A 15,656-nucleotide genomic window follows, 5' to 3' on the forward strand; every position below is an offset into this window, starting at 1 on the left:
ACATTACGTTGGGCATCAGATAAATAGCGAATCCTACAACTCCGCTGGGTCGCACGTCATGCCCTACAAACGACTCTGGAAGATGGAGGAACGAAGTGTCTCTACCTTAAGAGGTAACTCGTAATTATTAAAAAAAAAAAAACAGTATCAGAATGTGTGATAAGGTAAAGGAATTAGAAAAGAGCCTATACCACGACGCTGGATGGATTTTGCGAAAATATAATTTTGTAGAATGTTAAAACGAAATTTTTATTATTAGTAAACGATTCGGCCTAATTCGGAATAATGTGGGAATTATGGATTGTGAAAATTTTTACCACAAGCGATTGATTTCTGAAATGCTGTATATTAAATCTCAGAATAATGGTCTGAATTTGAAAACTGACACAGGTCTTGATCGGTCATACGCGGATATTTTAAATAAATTGACAACAGTAATTTGACCTAGTCTTTCTTTTTGTTGTCGTTTTATTTTGACGGTTCCTCATTGCATCGTTTCTTTCCGATGAATACGGACACGTATGTTATAGTCACACGATCTAGTACGATTAAACTTTGAATTTAATTTGTGAGAAATAATGTTTTTGTCTACCAGCAGGTGAGTGCAAAAGAATTTTCTTTAGTAATTATTTATGGACAATATTCAATATAGATTAATACAATAATTTGATTCTAATAGATTTTTTGTGTTAACGGTTTCTTCACAGACATATTTCCGATATTTTGAAATAATACACAGTTCCACATATCAATGATGTATTCACTTCTAGTTGGTGCACAAGAACATATTGTCAGTTAACAATAATTGTTTCTACAATTTGCATTCTACCCGGAGTATATGAAGTATCGTTTATTATAGCGTTGTCGTTGAAGATGTTCTAAATCACAGACCGAAACGTTCGACTGGCATTCTACATGTTAATTGTAAGATTAAAATAATTTTCGCACTGTTAACCGCGTTGACTCTTTATAGCCTTTTAATTTATGATTGTTTATTTGTTTTCAACAAAAAGAATCCATAACTAGTTTATTTATACTTATTAATATTTTTTGTATTTTTATGTAAGAATATAATTAATTATTTTTAGTAAAAAAGGTTTCTTCCTGCAAACACTAGGTAATCTGTAAACAATTGGAGTACAAATTAGTTCGGTCCGTTTTCCAAAAGATGACCGCCTCCAAAGACGAGTCATTTTTTCGAGATGGAATTCGAAAATTGCCTGAGAGATGGGAAAAAGTAGTAGCCAGCGATGGACAATACTTTAATTAATCTGTTCATTCATTTTGTTTTGAAATAAATGCATTTTTGAACACAAAAAACGGACCGAACTAATTTGTACACCTAATAATTGACAAAGAAATTAAAAATGACCATATACCACGACGCTGGATAGATTTAGCGAAAATATAATGTATTTCGTAGAATATATTAAAACAAAATTTTTATTATTATTAGTAAGCGATTCGGCCTTTAATATGAACATCATCAGTAAACGAAGGAAAATTAATTTAATATATTGCGAAGAATATTACTTAAATATAACGTTTCGTCCCAGCTTCCACTACTGGACTCGTCAGTAAAGCATTGTAATGGAAGCCTACCTTAGACGCCTGCAAGAGTTATTCAATCGAGATTCTATATAAAGCGATATACGCGTATTAAAGTACTTGCGAGAATTTGCGAATATCTATAGACCTCTGATGGCGGGTCGACGTAGTAATATTCTTCGTAATATTTCATCCATAGTAATGTATGTATTCCCCCTTTTAACTTGCGCGCCGAACTATCGTCGGTCCTGAAACGCAAATTTTTTAAATCCCCCCCCAAATTGCGCGCTGAACAATCGTCGGTTTTGAAACGCAACTCTAAATGGTGACCTAAGACACATGTTAATGCTCGTGTAAATATAAACGATAATATAAGTTTTTAATGTGGTTACCTAATAATTGATCAATCAAAAAATGTTTCGAAGCATTCGTAGTGGCAATTCGACCGCCCTCTAAATGTGACAGTTTTAGAGCGCCATATTGGACTAAAAAATGATAAAAATCTGAATTTTGAATTCTTTTTACGTTCTCGGCATAAACTCTACCTCACAGACACGTGTTAATGCGTATACTTCAATCCTGGAAAAGGATTTTTTAATTCGTAAAAGAGGAAAAAAATTATTGTTATATCAAATTTATATGGTTTAGTCGATACATAATATAGACAGCTTTACAGAGTTGCCACAAATTTGTAGTCGTAAAATTTCCTGACATTTCCCTGATTTACTGACAAAATTTTGAGATTTTTCATGACTTTGAATAATACATATTTTCCAATGTTTCTTGTATTTTTATCTTAATACGGAAAATGTTAAATATCTTGTTGATCCAGCAATGTAACATAGATGCACATTTTCTTGAAGAAACAAGTTCAAAAATAAAAAAAAAGGTAGTCCAAACCAATCATAGAAGCACGAGGCAATATAAATTTATTTACAGCTATTTTATTTTCCCTGACAAGTGTGCTAAATCCCTGACTTTTCCTGATTTCCCTGACGCATTTTTTTAAATTCTCTGACTTTTCCTGATTTCCCTGACTTGTGGCAACCCTGCTTTAGGATCCTCTTAAGCTTAGTGTCCACGGTAGTTTTTATAGAAAAACGGTAAATTGATTTCTCGATCTGAGAATTCGGACCGAGTTCTACCACCATGGACACAGAGCTTCAAGCAGCGTTTACAATCAGACTTTAAGGCGTTAAAACTTAAGCATAGGCCTTAAGTTGTAAGAAATTGACCAATCACAGTCGAAAAAGAATAATCGACTATGATTGATCAATTTCTGACGGTTTAGGGTTTAAGTTTCACGTTTTAAAATCCCATTGTTGTATGCTGCTTTAGGATGCGCGCGTTCGACTCAACTCTCGCAACAGCTGAGCATCGTTTGTCCTTGTTTAACATTTGAGGAGTAGCTTCCAAAATAAATTTTGTCCGAAATTTCATTTTTTGGATTAAAGGTGGCATAGTGCTAAGTGTTGAGAGATTCATATTTTAAGCTACTATATGATGTATGTGCTGGAAAAAATCTTGAAATTTAAAGTGCATTATGTCTCTTAACTAGAGACAAACAAAATGTATTTGTTTAACATTTCTAGCAACTACTTAGCAATGTTAAACATTTCACATTTTACTGATTGACGAATTGTTATTTTTTTAAAGCGCGTAGTTTTCTTGTGACTTTATTTCGTTTTCTGAAAATTATAAATTTCGGACGAAACGCATTTTAAAATTCTGCTCCTCATTTGATAAATAAATAACAAAAGGATGAAATGATTTCGCGAGCGTTGTGGGCATTAAATGGAACGCCACCAACTTTAGTAATTTGATATTTTCTCCATTTGGATGATGAAAAAATTACCGCTACAAAAATTAATATATTACTATCTATATTTTCATCTGCATACGAAAGTTCTCGATAAAAATTTTTCATAAAAGTCTTACAAAGAAATTTAATGAAATATTATTTAAAGAGATACTTCATAAAATTTTTACGTGAAGAAAAGGAGTTGTGACAAAACCGGCATTCCATTTACGAACTAAGCGGGAAATATAACAAGTTATAATTTTGTGCGTTACGTACGTTTTTTTTGTATTATCACGTTATTATAAAAAAATTTTACATTGTAATAGTAGTCAAAGAAACATTCTTTATTACAACTTTAATAAACGTTTTGAAATAAAAATAATGATAAGAATATTGTTGTACTATCGTCATTGTCATGAATAATTTTTCATGGATTCGAACTGTAAAACCTATAAAAACTTGGTGGAATCAATTTCGATTGTATTGCAACATCACTGCCATATAAACAATGCGATTCCAATATCAATAATCGCGACTTAAATAAATATTAGGGATGCATCGGATATTCGGTGCAATCTTAATAAATATTAACAAGACATCCGATATCAGAATACTTTAATTACTACTAAACGCGCGGATATACTAATTGAATCATCGTGAAGAAAATTAATGTGTTTGAATTGTTCGAAGAGATTGATGATTTAAAGGGACTTATCATACATACACACATAAATTCTTTATACAATACGTACTTTATATCACATATCTCGAGATAAGACAATAATAAATCGCGATATTATAATCCAGCTCTACATAAGTAATTCACAATAGTGGTAGCTGTGAGCACCGCGTAGAAAAGAATAAAAATATTATTTTATCGTGCTGGACGCGAATTTCTTGATGGATTCTTGAGGAGTAATTTGATACTAGATATGCGAAATATCTATTAATATTGGAATCATTGATTTGAACTTGAAAGCGTGTAAACAATTAATATAAAAAAAAGCAGGAATATGTATATATATCGATTTTCACAAGCTTCTTAAGACCTCAAGAAATATGAGAATTCTCAGAATTCTATATAGAAATTATGATATTTACATTATAAAATAATTCTAAGTAAATTTTAATATGTGTATAATAAATTAATATATTAGCTGTTCTAAAGTTTGTACACTGGAATGCATAATGCGACTCTCTTTGCTAGAAGAAGTAACTTCGAATTTTGGTAAAATTGCATCCAAGTTTTTAAATTAGTTTGCAATTCCGCTAGAAGAAAGTTACTTTTTCTGACATAGAAAAAAATGTTTATTCATACGGTGCATACGAATTTTGGGACATTCTGTATAAGTTGATATGTATATTAAATCTAATATACCTTAATAATTTTTTGTTCCGGAACTGTGATAGATTACATTATTAAAACGATTTGACAGATAGAAAAAATATATAGTAAAATCGAATGTAATTATAGTTGCTCTTATTTCATTGTTTTTATGCACAAATTTGTAGCTATAAAAAATATATCTTTTTTTTTAACAAAAATATTAAGATATATTTTCCATTTTTAGGATTTTAAGTATCATATTTTAAGATCTTAAATCAACTTTGTGGAAAACATAGCACTTTTTTATAAAGAATAAAAAGCTGCTTCAAATGTTGTTTTAAAAAACATGAAATTTTAAAGGTAAATTCCAAAGGCACAAAGTTCGAGTATTTTACTTTACATCTTTCTTTTACATCTCAATTTGATTTAAAGATATAATTTATCAGAGTTCCATGGAACATTCTGTAATAAATAAACTTTATATAATTTGATATCAGTTATTTTTATCTCATCAATTTTTTAATTGTAAGTGTTGAAACAAGATATTCTGATATTAAATAATATATGTATATTAATCAGTCTATCGGCGTTGTTACTGTATATTTATCATTAAGAAATCTTCGAATGTAACACAATGTAAATAATATACACTCAGAGAAAGGTTTCAATTAAAGAAATGTTTCTTTGCTATATGGTTATAAAAAAAAAAAAACCTTTCTTCAATTTAAACAGCATTTTTTGAAGCCGAATCAAAAGTGTATTTAATTTCAGAAAGTGATGTTTAAATCAGTGAAATAACGTTCAAATCAACGAAATTCTTTTTTTAACCGTATAATAAACATTTATTTGAATCAAAGAATCTTTCTCTGAGTGTATGCGATGTAAATTAAGTAATATAAATTGTATATAATAGCACTTATGTCAATCCGCAAGGACTGACCGGTGCTTGTGCCAATCGACCAAAGAAAATGCTTCTTTTATCGAAGAATTAGTATTATATTTTTAATCGCGCTTATTTAAGTACGAATATATATATCTAGTATAGAAGAGAGAAAGAGAGAGGAAGAGAGAGAGAGAGAGAGAGAGAAGTATTGTAAATATATCTAAAGGCGTGTAGCATGAAACTTAATATACTTTGACCGTCGCGAGATATTTTATTACGGATATAGATTATTCACAGACCGTGCTGTGTATAAACATGCATGTAAGTATAATCGGCATCAAATGTAAATCAGAAACCAAATTTTTTTTTGAGATTTTTTCTTAGAACTTAAAAAAAAATGTTTCGATCATTTCGACGCCGACTATATTATACCCAACGCAGATTATTTATATCAATGTAAAGTGTGAGATTTCGTAGATAATCGCGGCAATGTCGTGTCAAATATTGTAAATATTGTAAAAGTATAACTCTGCATACGTATATATAAACAAGAAAGTATATCATATTTTCTTCTGAAAAATTATGGTATTTTTTCACTTGTCTTCCCGATTCTACGTCTAAGATCATGTGTGCAAATATTGCATTTTACAAATAAAATGTTAATAATTCATCAGATAATGCCATTCTCTGTTAAGGGACATTTGATACGCAAGTAAAAATGGAACGAAAATACATATTGAAACGTTCGTAATTCCACATTTCCAATAAATTGAGTTAATATTCATCAATAAATTTCTAAACCATCGAAGAAAAGATCTCGTTACGATTTTGCGCATTACGTAGAATTAACATTTGATTGTGAAAATCAATCGAAAAATATGGGATGACGGATAAAGAAAACCTTTAAAAGAAATGCTTATAGAAGCGTGTCGAGTTTAGTTGCGCGAGCGAATTCTCACGCTTGCGATTCCGATTTGCATTTTCCATTAATTGCGTGTTTATGCGTATAAAAAAAATGAGAAGAATAGATAGGTCGGACAATCGATGTCGAGGAAGCAGTTCTGTCAACGAGGCGTTGAAAAACAATCATGGACATTTCAGAGGTAATTCGGCTTCGTGAGATTCTCACGATTAAATTAAGAGGGACGAACGAGGATCGGCGCGCGGGATTGTACATAAAAGCGATCTGTCGCGCAGCATCTAGCAGGGATTTCGCAAACACGATGAGGCCGACGGATCCTGCTTTTCTGCCACACGACCCCGATTGTCACTCGACCGACGCAAACAATAAATTAATTGTGCCTCGCACGATTCTCCATCGGCTAGCTTTCGGGCGGTCGCGTGCTTCCTGGCATGAGGTCTCTGCAGAGACACGTGCCATTTTATAATCGTCATTCAGCCTCTCTTTCTCGCGTGCTCAAAACAAGCGAGTACAAAAAGATAGGCTTCATACAGGAATCATTACACTCCCTAAAGTTGACTTACTTCAATTATCAGTGACGTATTCCTTTCCTCTTTTGGAGATGTCGCAAAAAAATATAAAGAGATACAGTTATTATATTCATCTAAAATCAATATTAAAAAACTTTGTGAATATTCTTGTAAGAACTTGTGAGATTTCGATATGATCGGAGAATAGAGGATATACATTAAAATATTTTAATGTTTATTATAATACAGTATTTAATAAAATCTGGAGAAATTCTCGAGGAAACTTTTAACGTGACTTTTCTTTCGAAGAATTTTGCTTTAAATTTTAAAACTCTGTCCTGGTGTGAGATTGATTGGAAAAATCTCAAACGTATATATGATCCTAAACGGACACCACGGGTGGTATTTGACGATCGGGACTTTCTGTAACGATTGATTGCACAATTTCACAGAATCGTGGTCGTGTTCCGTTCGCCGGCCGAAGGATTTAACGAGCTACACGCGACTTCGTGCAGCCTCAACACGTCCTCACACATGACCTAATGGCACCCCTCGTTGAGCTATCCCGCCTCTAACGTTCTCATTATACTCGTGCTGCGATCAGTGTACTGATTTTTTCGTTCGTCCGTCTCTATACATTTATTACGACAAACGTATTATCGGCAAAATTGTGCGGAAAAATTAGCCGGGTATCATCGACACGAATGTACGCAATTTAAGTGACATTATTTTCCAACTTTCCTTCCAAAATGCAAGCTTAAATGAATTTGTTGTCTTAGATGACAAGTCAGAGGTATGAAAGTTCCGTAGTTGTTATTTTTAAAGACATTTATTTCTATGGTAAAATAATAATAACGAAATTTTATCTTTTTAGGAATTCTAAGGTCGGTATTCACAGTCGGTTCTTATATTTCAGAGACTCTCTTAAATATACAGTCTTAAGATATTGTGAACCAATTTTACATTAGCTTAAAATATTACTTGAGATGGTCTTGAAATAAAAACGATCTATGAATGTCGGTCTATAAGAGAATAATGCTCAATCATTTTTCCACTTATTCTACTTTGGCAGTGTAGTCTTCAAAATCAGAAGTATAATTTTCTATTGATGTTATTGCAAAAGAGTCGATTAAATAAATTTAAAATAATATGCAAGAAAACATGATATACGTGGACAGTCAACTCACAGAAGATTAGAACTGTGAATAGGCGGGGTCGAACAGTGTATAGGCTGTGTATAATCGCCGACAGCGAGTGATTTTGTTTCTTTCTTCGCATTTCTTCCTGTCGCTCGTAAAAATATGAGACCCGAAGGCTTAAAATTTTATACGTCTCTGCACCGCGCGTATACTCCACAGTAAAAACGGTACGGGTGTATTGTAGTATATAAGAATCCGGTCACGAAAGTAATGAGGTCATGGCATGTATAGTTGGTGGAGGTCCGTTGCACAAATTATTTTTGTAATTATTTCTCGCAACTTTCTACGTACATTTTTTTTTTATTTTTCCTTTCTATTAATAAAAAGATAAAAAAGTAAAGTTAAGAGATAATTAATATTCTTTATATTTTTAATTGACTGTTGAGAGATAAATAGATAATTAAAATTATTCTTAAAAGTATTACTTTAATATAGATACACATTTGATTCTATTCAATTAAACTACTACGTGGTTTTCTCATATTTGAGAGGGAAAACTTTGTATCATTTTGTTTTGCTCTAAAAATTTTTACATCTTTTCCCTAACAGAAATGCAATAACAAAGAATAATACCGTGCATTGTGCACGACACTCAAAGAACAACATATGCATCGGCTGTACCGAGGGTACCACAGAAGTGGCTATTATCCTCGGCGATTAGGGATATATAAACGTGGATTTATGGTAGAGGAGGGATTTTCACTAAACTAAACACTTGATAGATTGCGTGCGCTGTAGAAACATTTATATCGCGGGGCGTAGCTAGTATTTACTTATCATTAATATACGAGTTACGGAGATTTATGGGGATGTAGCCACAAACCGCGATGCTTTCGTAGATGAAACTAGGTTAGATCAGTTGTGGAATCGAACAGAAGTAACTGGAAGCTATAAGTAATTATGGATGCGTACAAATTAATATTTAAATTTAATTAAGAGAGAGCGAAAATAGAAATCGGAACGTAAATCGAATGTAAGAAGAGAATATAAGAAATGTAAACGAAGCTTTTAAACAGCAAAAATTGCGACTACGAGTTGTAAAAAGTGTTTACTTTCAATTTTCGCCTCCCGGAAACTTAACTTCTGCGACTTTCCTCTTACATTTAATTTAAATACGTTTTCCAATTTTATTTTTGCCAGGATTAACTGAGATTTACTTGGTAGTGATATTCTTTCAAGCCAGTAGCCATATTTGATTCTTACATTTAATTTCGTCTTAAAGTACAGTATCTTAATTATAAGTTATAAACACCAATTCAGAATCGCAATAAGATAGTTTTGAAATAATTATATAGACCATAAATACCAGTGTTAACCTCTATACATTTTACAATACAGATATACAAATTATGTTTCAGAATTAATTTGCGAAAATGTGCCGAAGCACTTGTCGTCGTGAATAAACAAGGTTGAGGGAAAAAAAGCCGGAAATAAAAATTTCGGCACGAAGGCCACGAATTCGGGATGGGTGCAGAATTACCGTGGCCCGTGGGGCGAAGAATCACACGTTGGTCGGAGAGGCGATCCTTAGCGCAGCCGGTGGCGGTAAATCTGGCGTGTAGCTGAGGAAAGGCGAGGGTAGCGTGTTGGGTTCTGGTGGACCCATCGCGCGCACACACCCACGCAACGCGACACAAACGAACGCACGCAGGTGTGTATCAGCGGCGCGGGCCTGCGCGCAATCGGGGGCGAAGGGTCCGCTTTAGCGTGGAGTTGCCCCCGCGGTAACCAGGACAACGGCACGCAACGCCGCCCACAATTCCCGGGCTGTCTTGTCCGGTGTGTTTGCTCGATGATTTTATACCAATTACGGCCTATCCCCATACCATTGCCTACACACACCATCGATACCGCCAGCCGCCGCCGCCGCCGCCGCCACCGCCGCCGCCATCGCCGTTCTCGGGTGCGATTCGCCACTTCCGGAACAGAAGCCACCAGGTAAAATTGGCTGTGCCGAAACAAGACGCTCAGAGTATTTGGATCGACATCGTTATCAATAAATATCGAAGTATTGTCGACGCTATCTGGGATTGAAAAGAAAAGTATCCACTATTAATATTTAAATTTCTTAGTGTTTCCAGAAAATTTATTTTAAATACTATTGAAACACCTGTTGCATTGAATGAAAACTTGATTCTGACTATAATTTGTGTGAAGAGATTTATTTAAGATTTATATAGAAATATTCATGACGAGAATAGTTGAGCTTTACTAAAAACGCACTGGCGCGATAAATCAACTTGAATCTTTTTCGGCGATTAATCTGGGTAGAGAGAATAAAGTTTGTATTTTTCTATCTTACATAATGAAATATATATGTATTTAAATTATATGGCAAGAGATATATGTGTATTTAAATTCATAATACCCATAAACGATACACAACATAAAAGAATATATTCAACATATCTAATGGAAAATAATCTATTATAATTATATTACGTATTTGCATATATTTAATATAATTATTATATATCTATATGTATATTACATTTTATAAGTAAAAAAATCTGTTATATTTTTATTTCATAAGTTAATCGAATGTTTTGTTAACTCAAACTTCATTAAGCTTAATTTACTCAGGAGTATACTATTTTTTATATTGCATTCATTTCATTTGTGCGTTATTTGTGCGTTAAATAAATATAAAGTATAAATGGTTAAGCTAACAAATTCTCTGCTAAAGTGATTTATGTGTATTACGAGTTATTAATTATTTTCCAGTCTACGTGATTTATTAATTTAAATATATTTATATACATACAGGGTGTCCCAAAATTCACGTGACGGATTTCGTGGACAGGTAGAGCGGATTAAACTGAGACGGAAAGTCTTGTAACATCTTATAATTTTGCCAATAGTTAACGAGATATTACTGTCTAAAGATTACTGAATACGCGCTTGACGCGCGGGGAATGGAATCTGCCTGATAAACCTGCCCCGCACCGCGCACACCGCCGCGAGCTATCAGCTGGGTGTAATAGTAGGCCGGGTGGACGCATGGATTCGGTAATCTTTAGACATTAATATCTCGTTAATTATTGAGAAAATTGTGACAAGACTTGCCGTCTTAGTTTAGTCCGATTTACTTGTCCACGATATTTGCCAGGTGAATTATGGGACACTCTGTATATATATATATGCATCTTTGGTACTGCGTATTATTTCAATCATGTTATATCATATCTATACATCGGCTAGATCTACGCAGATAATTACAGAGTTTGTCAAAAAAGTATTGAGTCGACTAGTATACATATATGTTTAGCATTATTTTTTACTTGTCCACTGAAAAATACTATGCATCCTAAATGCATAAGGAACTGTGCATCTCAATTTTTTGTCCAGTCTTACGGATACAAGTGCGACCATTTCGGAGCACCGTCTATATTTTCTCCACGACATGAAATACATGCAGAGACATCTAGACATTCTCTGGTAAATTTTCAGCATTATCGACGAGAAGTCGATAAAACAGACATCGATAACAATCATAATAATATATTATGTGATATTATTTATGTATCATTTTGTCGTTTTTACGTTCCTTCAAGATAGATTATTAATTTCATATTTTAATAATATAATTTTTCACATTTTGATAATGTTGAGAATATTCAAAGATGTCGCGTCTAAAGAAAAGTTAACGTAACTTAAAATTGTCTCCAATAAAATGACACTCCGATTTTTCCAATTATTAATTATACATTATGCATTACAATATTGACCGAATTTTATATCAATTTTGAACGTTGTATTTCACGCTGCAGTGAAAATCTATGAAAAATCTTAATATTTAACGACATGTACAATCCGCAGAATACAAGCAATAATATTACATCAATGTTAAAACTTCTTACTCAACAATGTAACCGTTATGTACAACGCGTGCTATATATGTATGTTTAAATTGTTGAATGGAGTTGTAATTATGATGTAATGTGTGTGTTACCATTAATTCTACACATTCAATATTAACAAATACTGACAATATTATTGATCGTATGCAGTTAATATCGATGGATTGACGTAAAATACTGACTTGGATTTTGATTATCGAGCATCGTTTTATTAGAATCCATGTCACGATATGTCACAGTGCAATAAATATACGTAACTAAAGCGAAATATATTGTCAATAATACTGATTGTGTAAAAATACTACAAATATTGATACATACTGTCAGTGTGTGTACTACTGATTCAATATTACTAATTAAGTATCACTGACCGTATAGAGCTATTTTGTGTTCTGCGGGAAGTAACATCTGCGTAAAGTCAATAAGAAAAATTCAAGACTAAATCAAGTAACTACATTACGCAAAAAGTTACACAGAGACATACTGTACGTAAGGAGTAAATAATACTATTAATAATAATTTGGTCCAGCTAATAACTTAAACTGTAGTATCTTACATTATTATGTAATATCTTATATTTACATACTTAATTTCTATTTGTTTTTATAATTGCAGGTTCATTAACCCGGATAAGTTGCACCAATAATTGGAGAGATCGATCATTTCAGATTCAAATTTCAATCAGAATTTTGATCGCGCCTCATGATATGTTCCATAATGAACATTCTTGTTCTTGCCGAAATCATCGTCGAAGTTGTCAGCTCCGCTGTACATGGAAAAGCCACGACGAGAGAGCAGTTCTCCAGGCACGATCGTGGGGTTGGTGTAACAAAAGTCCGCCATCATGTTTGTCTGTCTGTTTAGTTGGTTGGACCTAAATCAATTTTCAGTTTCAACCTCAGCGATCGAATTATTACCACATAGACAGGAACGTGAAGGATTCGGATAGAGGTGATCAGCTTAACAGCTGAATTTAAATCGATTGCCAATTACAAAGTGAGAATTATAATGAGGAATGTCTCTCGGACATTATATGAAAGAAATCATACATAATTATTTGTATTAGTAATCGAATGATTAAAGAAATTATCAAATAAAATTTGAACAAAAAAGATTTTTCAAGTTTCATAGCAGGGATAAATCTAGAAATATTTTCAACCAAGTGCGAGAAAGAAAAGAAAACTGAGGACAAAATCAAGATATTTCTCTATGCAATAACAAGTAGTACTATTACGATTTACTCTTACATACGATTGGAATAAAATCAAATCGAAATTATGACTAAATTATCTAACTACTTTCATGTTAAATATTTACAAACAAAAACCAGAAATTATTCATTAATTAAAGTAAAAAGGTTCGATCGCCATTACCGCTTTATGTTCTTGGACGAGATAAGCGAAATAATCGCGGCAATAAAGATATGCTATCAACCATTTCGTCGTTGGCTACGTGACTCACAAAAGAAATATGCGTATTTTTGTTCTAGAAAAACGAAAATGTCTAACTGTCTCTGTTGCAGATATACGTCAGGCATTTTTTCTACTTTCCTTTCGCCGCGCAGGTGCACCGCTAAGTAAGTGAAGCAATCAAATAACCATAGATATCACACGTTGCACGTAACACGCTAATTGATTTTACAACAGTATTCACAAATGTATATATGTATAGTTAATTAGAACAATTTCAACTTGCACAATTTTTATTCGTTTTTCGAATAAATGCAGGCCGGAATTATATGGCTCAATTTTTTGATTACTTTAATTTTGCAGAATTATGCAATATAAAACGTATGTCAAAAATGCAGAAGTGTGTAAGAATCAATTACCGAAAAAGAAACGTTTATGAAGACGTTACACGAAACTGAAGTTCGTAAAACCAGATATTTCGCGTGTAATACACGATGAAATACGTCGCCGACGATTCGCGATCGGACAGTAATATGTATTTAGCTACGGTACGATTCAACCACGTAGAAATTTTTAAACGCGCGCGTTACACGAACAGGACTGTCTTCGACTACGCACTTTTACGCAATAAAGTATCATGTCTGTCACTGATAAAATAAAAAATGTGAGTAACTTTAATCAATATTTACTGATGATAATTCGCAGCATAATTAACATTTGGTAAATATTTGATGTCTTCGGATTATGCAATCAGAACCTTCAATTGGCGCACCAATTGTCAGCTGACAAAGAGGCTGCGTTACTCACCCGTCCTCGGCTAATCGATTTACTTTCACGAATAGCACGGTCACCAAAACGAAAAGTAAGATAAGCGCGCCGGCGAAGATACCGCATGCAATGTAAAAATATAGCGTCAAATCATCGATTTCCTAGAAAGAAGAGACAATTTTAGAGTCACATTTCCGCAAAGGAAATTAAATTCGAATTAAATGAGAGCTGAGGATTGTTCGCTAATACATAGACGCTCTGCTTATTCATCTATTTAGCATCGTAATAAAATTCAATCGTCCCGATTTTGACAAATAATTGAAGCGATGAAGCGAAAACTTCAAGTAACTTTTGGTTATCGGACACGAGAATGTGAAATTGTAGGATGCTGTAGTATGTCAATAGTCATCCTCGAAGATTCGTAAACAGCATTTCTAGTATCAAAACGACTACTAACAAAGAATGGCGGATCAACACGTTTTTCTCGAATCGTTATTGACGCTATTTTTTATCTCCCTAATCAGAATTTATCTCGTAAATATCTTTCATGCGTTTTCTCGATTCAACGCCTTGCACAAATCCGACCTTGCGTGCACATAGCTGCACTTCTAATAACGAGGTCTGCGCGAACGGACGTAATCAATTATTACGATATGCAGGATCTACTAGAATCTGTAAATATCTCGTATCTTGTCCGTGAGAAAAACAAGGGAGTAATTTGAAAGAAAGGGACGCGATCAATTGCGAGTGGTTGCATAAGCTTTAAACCGTTTCCTTTTTAACTACTTATATCTAAAAATTAATCGATACATATTCTTGTTATAAGACAAATCGACTAATTAAGTGATGAGCCATTAAAGGAATATTTGTTCGTTGATATGAGACATTATCAGATAATTCTATTCAAGATAATACACTTATATGTATTCTAATTGTGCTAATGATTAAGATTCTAAATAATATAAATTTTGAATAAATAAAAATTTGACAAAATAATTATTATACTTGTACATATTTATACGCATATTTACAATCACCTGCAAAAAAGCAGACCAATATAACGTGGTCCGTACTTTGCGAATGAGTGTATTATATGTATAATTAATATGTATATTATTAAATATACATACATCATATTTTTCCGAATAAAGTAGAAGCGTGTTTTTGCAAATATTTATAAAATTGCAATCACGCGCGCGCGTTTGTCGTTTGTCCTATCTGATTTTCCGCTGTCAGCACAAATATCGCCAGATGTGAAACTTACCGCAGACAAGGATAAACCAAAAAGTATCAACTTTGCCATGAAGCTACGTAGACGGCATAACTATTTTAACAATGTGTCACATAAATCATCTATAAACTGATACACTGTTTACGACACACTTGAGCAAAACACAACTAGGAATTTTGTCGGGGGGGGGGGGGGGGGG

General features: G+C 33.2%; 1 protein-coding gene across 4 annotated transcripts in view; it reads right to left on the reverse strand.

Moving 5' to 3' along the window:
- Positions 1 to 12,653: 12,653 nt before the first annotated feature.
- LOC108774721 (transmembrane protein C5orf28) overlaps positions 12,654 to 15,656 on the reverse strand; it is a 6,944-nt gene continuing 3,941 nt past the window's right edge. For 2 of the 4 annotated variants that reach the window (XM_018540887.1, XM_018540890.1), the window contains exons 2-3: positions 14,266 to 14,387; positions 12,654 to 12,923 (exon numbers count right to left, since the gene is read on the reverse strand). In XM_018540887.1, the coding sequence (XP_018396389.1) occupies positions 12,731 to 12,923; positions 14,266 to 14,387 (315 nt within the window). In that variant the 3' untranslated portion in view covers positions 12,654 to 12,730. Of the gene's footprint in view, positions 12,924 to 14,265; positions 14,388 to 15,490; positions 15,539 to 15,656 lie in introns of those variants that run through there. The other 2 variants (XM_018540889.1, XM_018540888.1) reach the window with 2 other exon arrangements.

This window comes from Cyphomyrmex costatus, unplaced genomic scaffold (genome assembly GCF_001594065.2).
Source record: "Cyphomyrmex costatus isolate MS0001 unplaced genomic scaffold, Ccosl1.0 scaffold273, whole genome shotgun sequence".
Taxonomy (NCBI): Eukaryota; Metazoa; Arthropoda; class Insecta; order Hymenoptera; family Formicidae; genus Cyphomyrmex; species Cyphomyrmex costatus.